The sequence below is a fragment of the Chanodichthys erythropterus genome, chromosome 2 (genome assembly GCF_024489055.1).
Source record: "Chanodichthys erythropterus isolate Z2021 chromosome 2, ASM2448905v1, whole genome shotgun sequence".
NCBI lineage: Eukaryota > Metazoa > Chordata > Actinopteri > Cypriniformes > Xenocyprididae > Chanodichthys > Chanodichthys erythropterus.
In genome coordinates, this window is record NC_090222.1 from 38,892,248 (window position 1) to 38,911,102 (window position 18,855).

At 36.1% G+C, this 18,855-nt stretch overlaps 1 protein-coding gene across 20 annotated transcripts in view; it reads left to right on the top strand.

Annotated features, from left to right (window-relative positions):
• znf385d (zinc finger protein 385D) overlaps window positions 1–18,855 on the top strand; it is a 235,096-nt gene that overhangs the window by 141,004 nt on the left and 75,237 nt on the right. For all 20 annotated transcript variants that reach the window (XM_067412024.1, XM_067412043.1, XM_067412001.1 and 17 more), the window contains one exon: window positions 8,145–8,287. In XM_067412024.1, coding sequence (XP_067268125.1) covers window positions 8,145–8,287 — 143 coding nt within the window. The remainder of the gene's footprint in view (window positions 1–8,144; window positions 8,288–18,855) is intronic.

Sequence of the window (18,855 nt, forward strand, 5' to 3'; positions counted from 1 at the left end):
TTGTGTTGAATCACTGTGTGTGTTTATTATTTGAGCAGTTTAGTCGTCTCAATCATCCTTTAGCAGTGGGACTACTTGTCTCGATGAATGTCTGGTTATGTGCTATCGACATTAATTCCTGTGGGTGGATATTTCTGTTAACAATAAGGGGTCTTTAAATACCTGAAGCAGTATCCAGTCCGCCTAGTGGTATCATTCTTGATTTGAGGGAAAGATGTACTGTTTTATTAGTTTGTAGAGCCATACTTTTGAAACAACATTTTAACGCTCTTGTTGCAATGCCCCAGAGACTTCCTTTGTGCATGCAATGCTGTAAATAATTCAATAAATAAATAATGGTTATTGTCAAATTGAAGGAAAAGAAAGGTTGTATTGAACTAAACTTCTTTATATTGTACGATCGTAGGTTTTGAATGACGGTGCATCAGGAGAGCTCTTTCTGCTCTATGCAGTGTGTGTTTCGAGTGCAGGTATGTGTGTTTTTATATCAAGGGACATGGAGATAAAGCAGAGCGGATCAAGTCTAGGAGAATTCTAGGAGTGACAGAGATGGGATGTGATTAATTATTTACGTGCCGTATTTGTCCTCCAGACATCATTTTTTCTCTCAGTCAGCACCGCTCCGAGCAGCGAGTGCTGTTTTAAGATGATGGGCACATCTGAACAGAGATATGGAGACGGTTATACAGCCACACTCACACACACACACACACACACACACTACTCTGCCATTTCATTACTGTGATCGCTGCAGCAGTGGGCAGTTTTAGCAGTGTTTCACAGAGCTGGTGGGTGAGAATAAGGTCAAAGTTCATGCTTAGAGTCAGGGTTTTGAAACTCTGCAGTCTTTTTCTGACCAAACTTGTTGGATTTCCTTTGCATCCTCTCCAGATGTAACCCGCAGCTGATAATCACACTCTATATGTTGCACATATGCATATAATGAAGTCTGACTGATACATTTTATATATGATACATATTGTATATATATACTGATATATATTGTATATTGGCTTTTCATTTAGGGTTTGATATGTAAATATCTATTTTTACATTAGCTTAGTTTCCATTCACTGTTTTTATGCACATTTTGGGATATTGCAAATAAGAAATGCTGGTGGCAAACACATTGAAATTTTGAAACAAACAAAATCCATGTGCATAAACTACTATGTAAACACATTTACCAGCTGAATTCCTAGATGCACATCAAAAAAGTCATGCAACTTTATCTCAAGTCATGTGACTGAATAATTGGCTGCAATCAGCTCTCAAAACTGTGAAATGCTGTGAAATTCACTACTTGGATGGAAAAAAGCTATCACCATATGAAATAAAATCACACAGTAGTTTAAAAAACAGATTAATAAAAATCTTCTTTAAAAAAAGTTAAGAAATTTGTTAAGATAAATTCTAAGAAGTTTGTAAGAATGTGCAATTCTTGAAAAATGCTTTAGTTCTCATATTTTCTTAAGAACAGTTTTAATAAGAATTAAATGAAACTGATTGTATGGCGGATCTTGCAATAAAAAAACCTCGAAGTCTGTCTTTTTGCACTGCCTACACATAAACTGGCACATTAAGAGGTTGTTTATGATGTTTTTTAAGAAGGCTTGTTTCAGGAATTCAAATTCTTACATTTTTTTTAATTTTGTAAAATTAATTATTATTATTGTTGTTTTTTAACATTAATTATAGACATTCAACATTATAGTAAAACTAAAAGCTATTAATTTCAACATTTATTAGGCTTTAAAAAAATAATAACTTTTAATTTAAGTGAACTTAAACCAATCTTCACATAAACCCATTATAATAAATGTCATATTTACCTGTCTAAATACACAGAAATACACAGAAATTGAATAAAGTTATCAAACACTTTACAGTTTTCACTGCATAAATTATAAATTAAATATAGATTAATCCTTATTAAAGCTACAATTTGCTCTGTTACCTTTGTTATTTGATTAACATTAATTAACAGACATCATCACAGCAGCTGGTTTATTAGGCTGCTGTCACTTTAAGAGCTGCCGCTGCCGAACACGACGTGGATCTGACGCGCATCTCATCTTTTCACACCTCTTTACGTTCATTTAAGACGTTATTAAACTCATTTAAGACTGCTCTTATGAGGATACTACACAAAACGGGCATTCTGGCATAATTCTGTGTGTTGTTTGTTCAAGAGCTCGATACTAGAACATACTCAAACATTTGTCTCACACCATTTTTGTCATTGTTATTTTCGGAGATTCACATGCAGACAGAAAATTCGATGAGGCCTCCAGTATAGGAGAGAAGTACAGCATTGTGGGGAACGCGTGATGCATAAGTGGGGAAGGCAAATCTAAGCGAACCATGCTAACCACTGAACCCATGACTCCATCTGTAGACGCCTGAAAGGCCTCAGCACTAAGAGCGAGGCGGTCTCCATAGACGAGAAGGTGCTGAAAATACTCACCAAAAGCAGCGCAAAGACTGACTGCAGGGCAGAGAAGATTGGACATTTTCCACATTACTGTTCTTTGAAACGGAAAACAGAGCCGTAAAAGACTCGCTTACGCTGCAGGCACAGTGTCAAAACGCCTCGTAACAATCAAAATGTTCTCATCAACTTAATAAGTCGTGTTCCCTTAAACCCCAGTGACATGCTGCCAGCATTGATGTTTTGCTTGCTTGCTTGCCTTTTTCCAGAAAGAGGCTTTTTGAATGTTGTTGCATCGTGCTCACACAATAATCAAACCTTGTAAAGCTTTTCAAAGCCCCGAGGAGATAAAACCCAGATGCTTGGTTCTAAAGACGCCTCGTGGTTAGCGCTGGGAGAGCGGCGAGTGTTCGGTCACAGTTCCTACTGTCACTCAGGCCGCGGTTTTGCTTGCATATTTAATTCTGTTTTCTTGTTCAGTGTCTGGATCCGTGACAGCATTCCTTTAGACTGATGTCATTTGACATGTCAGAGTCGAGTCGCCGACACGGAGGCGTGAGATTGACAAGCTTTGTCAAGGGAGAACGAAGACATGCTTGCACTTGCACAAAGGCATGTGGCACAACAATTTATGGCTGCAACAAGGGTGTGTTTTTTTTTTATGATTATTCTCTTTTTAATATTTCTCCTCCCCACAGACCAGAAGGACTATAGGGACATTAGTAAGATTTTGTTTCGTAATCCATATCAAGCTGCTGCTGAGATTTCAAAACTCAAAAACACAGATGAGATTAGTTATTTGAGATACAACAGCACATCGAACTCTATGTTCACACAGCAGCAGATTACGGTTGTCAGTCCTGTATTTGAGTTCTTAATACGGTTACGTTCACACACAGTGCAGTTATTTACGGGAGTGACAACCGCATTGTGTAACCAAACGTACACCGGTAAGTTTTCAGGACTCACATCCACATTCTCTGAAAATTTGCGCTGTAAATGGAACCAGACTTGACAACTTGTTGTCTGTCACGCGGCTCGCTGCTCAATTGGACTGAGCCTGGTGTGTACCGAGACTGGTCGTGTCAAAAGTGATAAGACTTTTCCGTTTTATGGACGTCACCATCTTTGATATTACTTTGGTCACTGTCGCTGTGGTTACTGGTAAGAGCATACGGGCTTGACTCTCATTGCACGTTCATACAGACAGTGGGGACTTTAAGAGGCAGCTGCTGATGCAACGGCCTTCTGGTGTTCTGTTGCGCATGCGCAAATTTAACTGCTACTTTTTGACATTCTACTATAACTGTCTAGTAAAATAGAAAAATAGGCAAAAAATGCCAAAAGCAACCATTCTCTTGCTTTTATGTAAATGTCATTTATTTTTTACTATGTCATAGTTCACTGATAAGCCACGCAATATCGCGTTCAATATCGATAGGCTATGAATCGCCGTCGATAATGAACGCGATATTGCGTGGCTTATCAGTGAACTACGGCTCTGTCTATTAAATGCCGCTTCATTTGAAAGCAGGTCATCATGGCGATTTAGCGGCAATCAGGGAACCGGCTTTACTGACGAAATGCGCGTGACAAAAGCATTCGATATATCGCCCAGCCCTATGTGGTTGTCAATCCCAAAAACTGACAAATTTTTTTTTATCTCAGTTGTTTCTCCTAGTTTCTGCTGTTGTTGGTTACTGCTGCTGCTGTTATTGCTGCTGCTGGTGGATGTTGCTGCTCTTATCGCTGTTCTTAAATGAACTTAAAGAGTTGTGGAAAGATGAGATGCGCGTCAGATCCACCTCGTGTTCGGCAGCGGCAACTCTTAAAGTGACAGCAGCCTAATAAACCAGTTGCTGTGATGTCTGTTAATTAATGTTAAAGGTGCCCTCGAATCAGAATTTGAATTTACCTCGGCATAGTTGAATAACAAGAGTTCAGTACATGGAAAAGACATACAGTGAGTCTCAAACTCCACTGTTTCCTCCTTCTTATGTAAATCTCTTTTGTTTAAAAGATTTCCGGAAAACACTCGGATCTCAACGTAACACCGACTGTTTCTTAACAGTCGGGATCATTAATATGTATGACCCCAATATTTGCATAATGCCAGCCCATTCGACGCATTAGACAAGGAAAGGCAGTATTAACGTCTGGATCTGTGCACGGACAAGGTAAGCAAGCAAAAACAACAGCGAAAAATGGCAGATGGAGCAATAATAACTGACATGATATTTTTAGTGATATTTGTAAATTGTCTTTCTAAATGTTTTGTTAGCATGTTGCTAATGTACTGTTAAATGTGGTTAAAGTTACCATCGTTTCTTACTGTATTCACGGAGACAAGAGCCGTCGCTATTTTCATTTTTAAACACTTGCAGTCTGTATAATTCATAAACACAACTTCATTCTTTATAAATCTCTCCTACAGTGTAGCCACAGAGCATAGCCTCAAACTCACACAGAATCAAATGTAAACATCAAAATAAATACTTTACTCACATAATTTGAAGCATGCATGACGAACATCTTGTAAAGATCCATTTGAGGGTTATATTAGCTGTGTGAACTTTGTAAATGCGCTGTAATATAGTCGACAGCTCGTGTGGCAGAGGAAGCGCATCTCTTAAAGGGGCCGTGCTGAAAAAATCAGTGCATAGTTAATGATGCCCCAAAATAGGCAGTTAAAAAAAAAAATATAAAAAAACAATCTATGGGGTATTTTGAGCTGAAACTTCACAGACACATTCAGGAGACACCTTAGACTTATATTACATCTTGTAAAAAAACAATCTAGGGCACCTTTAATCAAAGAACAAAGGTAACAGAGAAAATTGTAGCTTTAATAAGGATTAATCTATATTTAATTTATAATTTATGCAGTGAAGACTGTAAAGTGTTTGATAAACGCTGCTCTTATGCTGCTGCTGTTATTTCTGCTGCTGGTGGATATTACTAGTAGTGGTGGTGGTTATTGCTTCTGCTGCTGGTAATTGCTGATACTGCTGTTATTGCTACTGCTGTAGTATAGCATACATTAATTACCTGTAGCAGATTTATACAGGTGGAGCTGGGGAAGGTGGAGGTTTCTGAAAGTATGCTGCACTGCTATGCAAATCATGACCATGTATTTAAAGGTTGGACAGTGAGCTCATTGGCTACTGATACAGCAGGAACCAATCAGCTGTGCCCTATAGAGAATGATGTGATTGCAAGCAGATTGAGTTAAAGACCTATCAGCCTGCACCATCTAGAGCTTCATGACAGAACATTTTTAAGGATTAGTTCACTTTCAAATGAAAATTACCCCAATCTTTACTTACCCTCAGGCATTCCTATGTGTATATGACTTTCTTGTTTCTGACTAAGACAATTGGAGAAATATTAATAAATATCCTGACCCATCCAAGCTTTCATAATGGCAGTAATGCGTTACCAAACGAGTATGAGCTGAAGAAAGTGTCTCCATCCACATCCATCCATCATAAACACATTCCACACGGCTCGGGGGGTTAATAAAGGCCTTTTAAAGCGAAGCGACGCATTTGTGTAAAAAAAATATCCATATTTAACAAGTTATGAAGTAAAATTTGTAGCTTCCGCCAGATCGCCTTCCATATTCAAATTATGGAAAAAACGGAACTGGTGTCGTGTCAGTTCCGTAAGTTGGCGTAGGACGTACAGTGTAACTTTTCTGAAGAATGCAGAAGGCGGTCTGGCGGAAGCTAGATATTTTACTTCATAGCTTGTTAAATATGGGTATTTTTTTACACAAACGCATCGCTTTGCTTCAGAAGGCCTTTATTAACTCTCCGGAGCCATGTGGAATATGTTTATAATAGATGGATGTGGATGGAGACTCTTTTTTCAGCTCATACTTGTTTTTGTAACGCATTACTGCCATTATAATGCTCGGATGGGTCAGGATATTTATTAATACTTCTATGATGGTGTTCGTCAGAAACAAGAAAGTCATATACTCCTAAGATGGCTTGAGGGTGAGTAAATCTTGAGATAATTTTCACTTGAAAGTGAACTAATCCTTTAATCTAATCTCTAGAGTTTCAGAAGAGATCTGAGAAAATGTCAAGCTATGCAATCAAAAGAAGAGAAAACAAGTTGTTTTATGGGTTTTATTTTAGATAACATCGAAACCCTGAAGTTAGACAAATCACAAAGGAGATCTGTATATCACAGCTGTTTTTCAGGCAAGAGATCAAATGGAGAATTTTTCTAAAGTCTTCAACTTTCTCCTGAGAAAAAGACCTTGGTAATCTAATTTGTAGAGTTTCAGAAGCGATACAAGAAAATTTAAAGCTGTGCAATCAGAAGAATTGAAAACAAGTTGTTTGATTGATTTTATTTTAGATGAGATCTTATTAATATCTCAGTTGTTTCACTTGCAATAAACAAGTAGAGACTGCCTTAATTCTCCTGCATCTCAGATGTTTCTAATGAGACTAAAACCTCTTTTTTCTCCTCTAAACTTTCACAACAGATCTCAAAAATGCTCATATTTGTCAAAATAAAGTTTGTAAGATATTTCAATATGAACTCAGACATTCCTTGTTCAATTCTCTTTTGACAAAATGATCTGAGTTGCTATTCACTTGAATAATGTTAAGCATAGTGTCTTTTTTTCTTTTTGTAGGAGAAACTTAAATGAAACACAAAGCATAAAGCAAACCCTGAGTGGTCCATTTTTCTTTGGCATCACATTTCTGCAACGCTTTGGGTCTTTTTGTCTTTCTGCTCTGGCTTTTGTCTCCGTTTGGATACGAAATGCTGTTTCTTTTTCTGGTGCGTTAATGGGATGTGCTGTAAAAATCTGCCTTTTCCAGTGCCACCCACACAAACACTCTTACTGTAATAAAACAAGCTATTTACTTTTGTTTTCCGCCACTGGTTTCTGTCTCTCCCACTTGGACTAGAGTTTGTCTCTACTGCTATTACAGATAACAGCCAATCAAGCGTCTCAGTTTGAGAAGCACATTGTTTTGGTATTTATAGTTCCAGGAGAGTGTGTTCAAAAGTAAATGATATGGCAGATAGTTTTAGTAATGGGTAAAAAGTCATAATGTCATCGGCAGTAGCATCCAGATCCTCAGCAGAGATTTCACTGCGTGTGGCAAAGAAATGTTCTGAATCATCATGTTCTGTTTGAACTGAACTCATGAATTCTGAGCTCACTGTGATTTTGCCAACTATAGGCCATGTTCCTGCAACAACATCTTTGTTGGTCCTATTAGTGAATCAGATTTTTACAGATATGCTTTAGCCAAAAGCTGCTTTGGTTTTCAGTTTGCCTATACTTATCATGCAAAGTTCGATCTATGCCAGGGTTAGAAGGGGAAGAAGTTGAAAAGTCATGTCATCCAAAGAGGAAAGTTGTTGTAGAGGTAGAGCATGATTTTTTATTTAAAGAAAGATTACTCAATTTTCATTTGAGTAAAATAACATCAGGAATGTGCAACTGGCTTTCCACCAGATAGCCAATTTACTTGCACAAGAGTTTGGGATAGCATCCCATAGAGCTCATGACTAAATAAAACAGTATGGATAATTTGGCATGCACATGTGAGGTATGCCAGCTAAAGAAAACAAATACATTTAATAATAATTAATCAATCTCTCTCCAGTGGTTGCACATGTGCTGGATCTCATAACCGGTTATGTTTCATGACTTCTGTCTCTTTCTCTTCCTCCTCAGGTAATGCGTGTCAGAGCGGACTGGTGCCAGCGCTGGTACGAGCTCCTCTGCCCACTGTGCCGCCCTCTCTGGGTATGAAGCACTTCCTTCCCTTCCCTCTGGACAGCGGCTCCACACTCAACCTCTTTCCCAGCTTCAGCAGCGTGAGTCACACAAACACACTCCGTCTAGAGGTGCTAATGAGGTTCGCTCTGTTCTTGCACCGGTGGTTACACACGCCGTCCGTCGTGGTTTGAAGAGAGTGTCGCTTGTGGTAATTGTCACATGAGTGCTGGTTGTTTTGGGACTGTTAAGTGTGGAGTTGTTTGCAATTCGTTCTGGAAACGCAAAGCCAGCTGTTGTGAACTTCTGAAGATCATATAAACATGTCATTTGAAGCGTGAGATCATAGATGTATATCTGGCTTCCAAATAATAATTGGTGCTAAAAGAAGACAAGAAAACAAAAGGTCTTTATTTATTTAAGAAAAGGCACAAAGGACTTTGTCACAGAGGAAGTTTCTCATAGAGTTTCTTATAGATTCCCAGTGAGATTACATGGAGAACGTATTGGAGACCTTTGCTTAAAGGGTTAGTTAACCTAGAAATGAAATTTCTGTCATTAATTACTCACCCTCAAAACCTTTCGTTTGTCTTCGGAAAACACAATACCAAGATATTTTTGGTGAAATCCAAGAGTATGTGATCCACACACTCAGCAATGACATTGCACCTTTTGAGGTCAATGTGTGAATCAGATATCCTTGGATTTCATCAAAAATATCTTAATTTGTGTTCTGAAGATGAACGAAGGTCTTACGGATTTGGAACGACATGAGGGTGAGTAATAAATGACAGAAATTTCGTTTTTGGGTGAACTAACCCTTTAAGTATCCAATTTCTCAGATGTTTCTTCTGAGGCCTCAAGTTTCTGAAGAGATCTCAAACTCTGCCATGATACCAAATGGGTAGCAAATAAACTTGAATATATAATTGTGAGAAAAGTCATCTTAATACGATCTCAAATACTTCTCATTAAATTCTCAAAATTATCAGAGCTGATATTAGCATTCGATTTATAGTTCTGTTCTCATGCTGTATGTATGTCTATTTTTACTTCTCATATGGAATTCTAGAAGAAACATCTGAGGCACATTTTGATTTTCTCAGATATTGATCATCGAATTCTCCCAAGACTAAATTATATATTTTATTAATTTTATAGCTTTGTACTTTTGCTTCTCATGTAACTTTTGAAGACAAATTTGAGATTTAATGATATAAATGATATAAACTTGATAAAATCTCAATCGCTTCTCCAAGAAACAAATGAGAACAAATGGAGAAAAAACTGAGATAAACTTCCTGCTTTTCAGATTCTCACGCGTCTCCTCTAGAATTCCAGAAGAGATCTCGACGCTGTCTCAAACTGTGCTCAAATTTGTAAAGAAACCAAAATCTGGAATCAGAAGTCAGAGATCTCACTATGAACTCTGATATTGCTCATCAAATTCTCCCAAGACTAAACTATATATTTTGTTAATTTTATAGCTCTATAATCTTTTTGTATGAGTCGTTTGTGTCTATTTTTACTTCTTTTGGAATTTTAGGAGAAAAATCTGAGACTTAACCATAACTGAGAACTCTATTATGTCTCCTGAGCTTTGAAGGAAATCTCTGAGAAATGCTGACATGGCTCTAATCTGCTTATCAGCGTTTACCTGTTCCCAAAAGTGTCAAAAGATATCTCTTTAATATATCAATTGCTTCTTTAAGACATAAATGAGAACAAATGGAGGCAAAACTGAGAGAAAATTCCTGCTTTTCAAATGTTTCCATAGAAAAAGATCCCAGTATTCTCACATGTCTCCTCTTGAATTCTCAATATTGTCTCAAACTGTGCTCAGATTTGCAAAGATACCAAAATCTGGAATCAGAAGTCAGAGATCTCACTATGAACTCTGATATTGCTCATCAAATTCTCCCAAGACTAAACTATATATTCTGTTAATTTTATAGCTCTATAACCCTAACGCAGATCTCAACATTGTCTCAAACTGTGCTCAGATTTGCAAAGATACCAAATTCTGCAATTAAAAGTCAGAAATCTCACTATGAACTTTTTATTGTCTTTTTATTTCTCTTAAATTGATTTTAAGGAGAAACATCTGAGACAATGTTGATACTTACAATTTCCTTTTATTCTCTCGAGCTTTGAAAGAGCAATCCTCTGGGATCACATTTTGGGATTTTTTGTCAGTATTATGCAAAAATGAGAAATTAATTTTTTGCAAGATGCTGGTGTGGCACTAAAGCTCTCATCAGCGCTCATCCATTGTGCCACCGACAGATGGGAACCTCTCCGATTATTCCTGCATGTGCTTAAGCCTGTAAAAGCACAACAGACAGGCTGTGTTGTCCTAAGACGGCGTGACGCTGGGAGGGGATTTGGCTGGAGAGTCGACTGAACTGGCTGGACCTGCGTTTGGAAAGTGGAGTGTGGGATTTTTCTAACATGCTGCTAACAGATGCATGCATGTGGAGCGGAGAGGCACAATCATGCATCACAGAAGAGTTTAGTCATATGCACACACACACACACACACACTTGATAGTGGTTCAGAGAGAGGCAGCGATGGTCGCCAAGGCTGACATTTGCTCTGGATCTCTAATCTGTATTTAACAGACTTTTCCTTCAATAATGAGTTGTGCATTGGCCATCCTCTGGAGCCGGTAATCGGATACTAGATTAACTCACAGTAATCTCTCTCTCTCTCGCTCTTATGTTATGTTGGCAAAGCAGACTCTCATATTGAATTCCAGAGTTGGCTTGATATGGGTTGTAAATGTATTTATGTCCCATTATTTTCTTTCTTTCTTTTTTTTTTTTTGCTCGGTACACTGTTGCACGTGGCAGTATTGCAACAGCAGATTTTGCTATTCTGGAGTGCAGAAATCGGCATCAAATGCATTGTAGATCACACTGGACAAGATAAGTTGGGCTCCTCAAAATAATATATTAACAATAATGGAATATGAACGAACATCTTTCCCATGTTAAAGGGACAGTTCACCCAAAATCATTTATTTACCCTAATGCACACTGCTAGCATACTACTTACTGCATACTGTGTAGTATAGTGCATCTAAAACTATAAATATTCTGTTTGCATGTGACATTACGTGCAAATTGCATTTAGTTATATCTAGTTATTTTGCACTTTTAATTCAATATTGCATAATAATGTATTGGCAATAAATAGCTTTATGGAATGAAAATGAATTCCATGCGTTCTAATTTGTTAATGAATCACTTGGTTGGTGCTGTTCTTTTAAATGAATCAATTGAACCAGATTGTAAATCTGAATGAATCAAATATAAGGATCATTTGGCTGAATCATGGAATGAATCAGTCAGACAGCTTTTATTAGTCAGAATGGCTAAATTTGATGCTCCAACCAACCAGAAGAAAAAAAAAAAGTTAAATTGTTGGTTACCCAGCATGCATTGTGGCTGGAATCAAAACAGAGCTGTACTCTAGATTTCACTGTAATATTGTGTGTTGTGTTTGTGTGTTTGTTCTATCTTAAAAGTGTAGTGCTGGCTTGTCAGCCATGTTCATTATTGATAAACCAGCTTGTATGATGTTGTTGCTGCTCTCTGCATCCAGTGTGGTCTGATCAACAAAGCCATTCTCAATAAAAGAAAGGGTATCAGACGTCGTATGTTAGAGAATGAGAAAATAGAGAATATGTCGGAGCGAGAGGTTTGTGCTTTGTGTGTGTGTGTGTGTGTGTTTGTTCTCAGGAAACAGTGAGGTCAGATCTATAGCTTGGTCTCAGAGGCGCATTAAACATTCACTGGTTCAAAATCGTAAACACAAAGGAATCTTATAGAATATGATGGCAGGGATTTTCCAACCCTATTATATGTTAACAGCAATTTTACAGGGCTGGAATGATGTGCACAGTTTTTCCCAAATAATGTGTATATATAGAAGCCTCTAATGTACATATGAAGCTATATTAATCGGCTAATATTGGAATAAAACTAATTTAACATCTCAAATTGATACAAATGGCAAATATGGCACACACACAAAATGGGTCTCTAAGTCTTGTTTTTCACCAAAAAAGTCATTTGGTTTAACCAAAATTTCAGTTTTACAGAATGACGATATTTTCAAACAATGCTAACAGGCTGATATCTAGCAAAAGGACAATCAAACATTTTATATTTAGTACAAGTTTTTAAAATATTACAACATTTTCCATGTTTTATAGCGGTTGCACCGAATGACCTGATGTTTCGGGACATGCTTATGAGCGAAAGTGAAAACATAAATTTATCAAATAGTTAAGAGAGAGTTAGTTACTTTGCTTCATGACCATGTGGTCCTTTGCAAGTGTCTGAATGATGTCACATGATATTGACCACATGACTTGATCCAATATGGTCCCTTTATATTGGTTACTCTGAATGACATCTGGACGTTCTTTCTCATAACAAAGCAACGACTTCTACACATAATTTTAACACCATTTTGCACTATGTTGATATATGATGTTATTAAATCATGCCAGAATAAAAAATATATACATTTATTACATTTTAAGATATTTTAATCACAAATGAAATGGCTGTATTGGCCTTTGGACAGTTAAACCGAATGGCATTTTGACACTTCAAAATGCCTTTATATGTAGCAAAATATAATTAAAAACATTTGGATTCAATAAAAAAGATCTAGTTGTACTGCCTTACATGCTTTAGATGTCATATCTTTGTTTTTTATTATTATTAAGGCCTTTGGACAAAAAAAAAATGTCATTGACCTATATATATATATATATATATATATATATATATATACAAACAATATTATTACTTAAAAAAGTATATAATAAATAATAATTCAAGTATTTGACTTTCACTGCAGACAGAAACATCATTGACACGTTGGAAGCATGTGGCACTGCGCCGGGTTAGTAATATATTTAGTCATTTACGACTCTCTGGGTTGTACTGCGATATAAAACGCTGCTACTAGGTCTGATATGAAAGTTATGAAACATCAGACAGGAGTTTTTGGAAGGCATGAGTCTCAGGTGGACATGGAATCCGGGCGGATTATGTGTATCTGACGCAGATCCAGCGAAGAAAAGTTAAGCAGTCCTTTTATAGTAGAGATCATATGAGGCCAGAAGATAATATCATACCAATATTAAGCGTTGAGCAGCAGAATCCAATCCACTGTTTTTTGTTTTTTTTCCATGCCGCTCTCTTCAAAGCTCCCAGTGAAGAACGATGGGCTCAGGGTGTGTCCAAAAAAAGAGAGGAGAGCGAATGGATGAGGCTGAGCCGTTTTCTGCTAAGGCCCACGAAAATACCATTTATCTTTCCTGAAGCCTGCATTTGTCTGCGAGAAACAATACAAACTCTATTTCCCCTGTAGAGAAGTCTGCACTACGCTATTGATTTCTCAGTGGAAAATTGCTCCGGAGCGAAACGCTGGGAGTGACACATGGGCCTCAGCGCTGTCTGCTCGAGCCGCCGTACCACAGCCTGTTTACTGGATGAGTGTTTTATTCTGTTGCTTTAGGCCAGGGTTTCCCAAAAGGGGGTCCGTGCAGGGGGTTCAAGAGTTGATAGTATAGGGAACACACAGAAACTACATTTCCCTCAATAAAATCCTAATTTACTGCTTATTAATAGTTAGTAAGGTAGGTGTTAAGTTTAGGTATTGGGTACGATTATGAATGTAGAATAAGGCATTAATATATGCTTAATAAGTACTAATAAACAGCCAATATTCTATTAATATGCATGCTAATAAGCAACTAGTTAAAAGACCCTAAAATAAAAAGTGTTACCAAAGCTAATTATTCGGTAATACTTTAGTTTAGGGAACAATTCTTACTTTTAACTAGTTGCTTATTGGCTTGCATATTGGCTGTTTATTAGTACTTATAAAGCACATATTAATGCCTTATTCTGCATGACCTTATTCTACATCCCATACCTAATACCTAAACTTAAACACTACAACAACTACCTTACTGACTATTAATATGCGGTAAATAAAGAGTTTATTGAGGCAAAAGTCATAGTTAACGTGTTCCCCGTACCAAAGTGTTACCAAGTATTCATTCAATCATAGAAAAGTAAAATTTAAATAAATAAATAGTACTGCACAATTAATCAAAACAAAAATGAATTAATGTGGTTATCAAATCTCTCGCGTTTGAACATGCAGTATAATTATTTGTATAATTTTTTTGACATACAGTACTGTCCAAAAGTTTGGAACCACTAAGATTTGTAATGTTTTATAAAGAAGTTCCGTCTGCTCACCAAGGCTACATTTATTTAATTAAAAATACAGTAAAATCAGTAATATTGTAAAATATTATTACAATTTAAAATAACTGTTTTCTATTTGAATATATTTGACAAAGTAATTTATTCCTGTGATCAAAGCTGAATTTTCAGCATCATTACTCCAGTCTTCAGTGTCACATGATCCTTCAGAAATCATTCTAATATGCTGATCTGCTGCTCAAGAAACATTTAATGTGCACAATTGTACAAAATATTTGTGTACAATATTTTTTTTCAGGATTATTTGATGAATAGAAAGTTCAAAAGAACAGAGTTTATCTGAAATCTAATCTTTTGTAACATTATAAATGTCTTTACTGCCACTTTTGATTGATTTCATGCATCCTTGCTGAATAAAAGTATTAATTTCTTTAATTTCTTTTCAAAAAAATAAAAATTCTTACTGACCCCAAACTTTTGAACGGTAGTGTATAATGCTACAGAAGCTTTGTATTTCAGATAAATGCTGTTCTTTTGAACTTTTTTATTCATTAAGGAATCCTGAAAAAAAAAAGTACACAACTGTTTTCAACATTGAAAATAATCATAAATGTTTCTTGAGCAGCAGATCAGCATATTAGAATGATTTCTGAAGGATCATGTGACACTGAAGACTGGAGTAATGATGCTGAAAATTCGGCTTTGATCACAGGAATAAATTACTTTGTCAAATATATTCAAATAGAAAACAGTTATTTTAAATTTTAAATAATATTTCACAATATTACTGTTTTTTACTGTATTTTTAATTAAATAAATGTAGCCTCGGTGAGCAGACGAAACTTCTTTTAAAAACATTAAAAATCTTACTGGTTCCAAACTTTTGGACTGGACTGTATGTTTTTAGTATTTTAACAGATTTATAACAAGAAGCATCATTTAAACACACTTAGGTCTCCATTCATTTTCCACCCAAATAAAAGCTTGAGGATTTAACATTTGAAAGTGAAGAATTTGAGATGTATTAGTATTATAACTTGTAGGTTAAAATATTCAATATTTGATCAAATTAATTAGACATGTTATAAAAGATTCTATTTCAAATAAAATGTATCAAAAAAATCCTGGAAAATGTATCACAGTATCCACAAAAATATGAAGCAGCACAACAAATGTTTCTTGAGCATATAAGAATAATTTCTGAAGGATCATGTGACACTTAAGACTGGAGTAATGATGCTGAAAATTCAGCTTTGATCGCAGAAATAAATTACATTTTACTATATATTCACATAGAAAACAGCTATTTTAAACTGTAAAAATATTTCACAATATTTCTGTTTTTACTGTATTTTTGATCAAATAAATGCAGTCTTAAGAGCATAAGAGACGTCTTTCATGTATTTTTATAGAGTTAAAAAATTTACTTATATTTATTTTATAAATGTTATATATATACAAATATATACAAATACTGCACATTTGTATATAAAAAATACAGTACTGCTAATAAATATTTATATATATATATATATATATATATATATATATATATATATATATATATATATATATATATATATATATATATATATATATATATATATATAAATATTTATTAGCAGTACTGTATTTTTTATATACAAATGTGCAGTTCAATTATTTTAAAAGTAACTTAAAATCTCAGGGGATAATTCAAGAAAATATTTTTTTGCCTAATGTATAAGCTTAATGAATAAATAAGGTGTGTGTGTGTGTGTGTGTGTGTGTGTGTGTGTGTGGGACGAATGCCTTTTAAACTTCATGTTGAGCTGCAGCGCTGTGAACAGACACATGCAGCTGCGCCGGTTTCTCATTCCCACCCTTTTCCCGCTCTCACGGCGATGCTTTGTTCCCTGGTGATCTGCCAATGGCCTATCCCTGGTGGAATGCACTGATAATAACCCCGGGTTTTTACGTCGATGTTTTTGTGCCAGTTCGTCTGTGCAGCTGAGCGTAATATACTGCATTTTGATTAAAACAATTTGTGCTTTTGCAGATGCAGAATCGCTGGGAGGACGGAGATGTATCGGAGCCCGGAGGGGGTTTAGTTGGCTAAATTGAAACGTCTCTCAAATCCTGTTTTCCATACACATAAAGAATTCCTCTGGGTCTGAATCATCTGTATTATTGTTTTCATTGACCTCAATGCATGAATGGAGCAGGTACGGCCCTCTTCGTGACACCCAGCTGAATCATTCAATGTCACAACTCTGTGATGTCACGATAGATCACGTTTGACAGCGTACAGCATGAATTTACCGCTGTCAAAGTGATGCTTTTCATGTTACAGTCTACCAGCCGCTGACCTGAATGGGTCATATACATGCTGGGAGGGTAAATGCTCTCTGAAATTCAATCTCATCACCGCCATGCTTTGTTTCAGTTGCACATTACTTTGACAGATATTTTTGCACTTCCATTGATTTCACCTTCCTCCAGCTGTTCCCATTTTTCTTTTCACATGGTAGTTTTGGGGTAAAGTTCAGTTTACCTTAAGAAATGTTTGGAAACCAATGCAAAGCAAACTTACAAAAAAAGTGGGGGTATTGATGTATTGGAGTAAGTAATCAGCTATCAGCAACTAATCAGCAAGTAATAAATATCAAGTTAGTTTAATATGGCAATATTTCAGTTAATATAAATGTTAATATTTAATAGTAAGATTACTATATTAATTTGATTTAATATACATTGCAAACATCTTAAAGATGACCTATAATGCCTCTTTCACAAGATGTAATACAAGTCTCTGGTGTCTCCAGAATGTGTCTGTGAAGTTTCAGCTCAAAATCCCCCACAGATCATTTATTATAGCTTGTCAAATTTGTCTCTATTTGGGTGTGAGCAAAAACACGCCGTTTTTGTGTGTGTCCCTTTAAATGCAAATGAGCTGCTGCTCCCCGCCCCCTTTCCAGAAGAGGGTGGAGCTTTAACAGCTCAACAACAACAAAGCTGGAGAATCTCACACAGCCAAAATGAGGATTGTCAGTAACGGTGTTCAGCCTTACATTGTTCAATGGCGACAAACAAACTTGCTTGTTCTTTTGGGACATGATGCACATTTGCTCATTTATGTAGTATGCATCGTACCCTGTTTCACCACTGAACACATTTGTGCTGTCACATAAGCCTCTTTACATCGATATCAAGTAAGAAAGGCTGGCCCACCACTCCAAAGTCTCTGGAGAACTTCACTTAAGTCTTCAAACGCAAGCTTTTGTCCCAGATTTATGAGGTCGACGAGAGTTTAAAGAGCATAGGCTGTTTAAAACGATAGCCTACAGCCATGCTTGTCTTTGCAGAGGGGTTAACGCTCGCTGCTGTAATGTGGTCATCCCCCCTTCACGTCAAATTCCTGTTTTACATGCAAGTCTACAAGATATACAACCATGTCTCACTTTCCTTGGGGGTCAAATGAAGTTTTCAGACTCTGTATACTAGCTGTGTTTACACGCAGCCTGAGAATGCATTGCTAATCCCACTTGTGACTCATTTGGAATGAAACAGGTTCATGTAAACACCTCAGGTGGTGTAGATCTTAAATAATTCATTAAATCAAAGAATTGAGGCATTGTAAACAACTCAATCTGGCTACTTTGATTCTCTGATTACAAACTATCTTGTGTGCTTGTGTAGCTTTTATTGTATTTGTTAAGTGAAGTTAGAGATGTAAGAAGAAAGCTTTCTTGGCATATTTTCAGATAGAAAGGCGAACACATTTAATGCACTTGGATGATGTGCTAATTGAATTCGTCTGCTTCAGAAGCAACCAGAGACAACATATACTGACTTTGATTTACCGTCAGAAGTTATTCAAATGCAAATAAATACAAAAAAAGGCTAAAAATATATGTAGAAGACATATTAGGGATGCTTGAAGATATAATGCTTGTCAAAATTAATCAGGTAAATAAGATTTTCTTATCAAAGTGCTAAAATGTTGTGTTGCAAAAATGAGCACACCCTCTGGAAAGATACAATTTAAATTTTCTGGAGCAATTTAAAGGCAATTATTGAACAGGTATGTTAAACCAAAACATTTAAATAAGCGTGTGTGTGTTTACTTTGTTAAAATTGGTTATGATTTGCCAGTTTAATATTTGTGAATAATTTCCAATTTCAGATTGGCAGGCTGAAGTCGCTCTGTTGTGCATCAAAATAGAAACAATATTTCATTCTTCAGCATGTTTTAGTGATTTACAAGCTTAAATAGTTCATCCAAAAGTGAACATGCTGTCATTATTCATTCATTCTAATGTCTTTGAAAGCAATGAAAATGAATGCTGACTACAGATGTCAAGCAAGATTTTCAGTGAATAATGTGTTTTCCTCATACAAATCTACTTGAAATCATATGATTTGAAATACA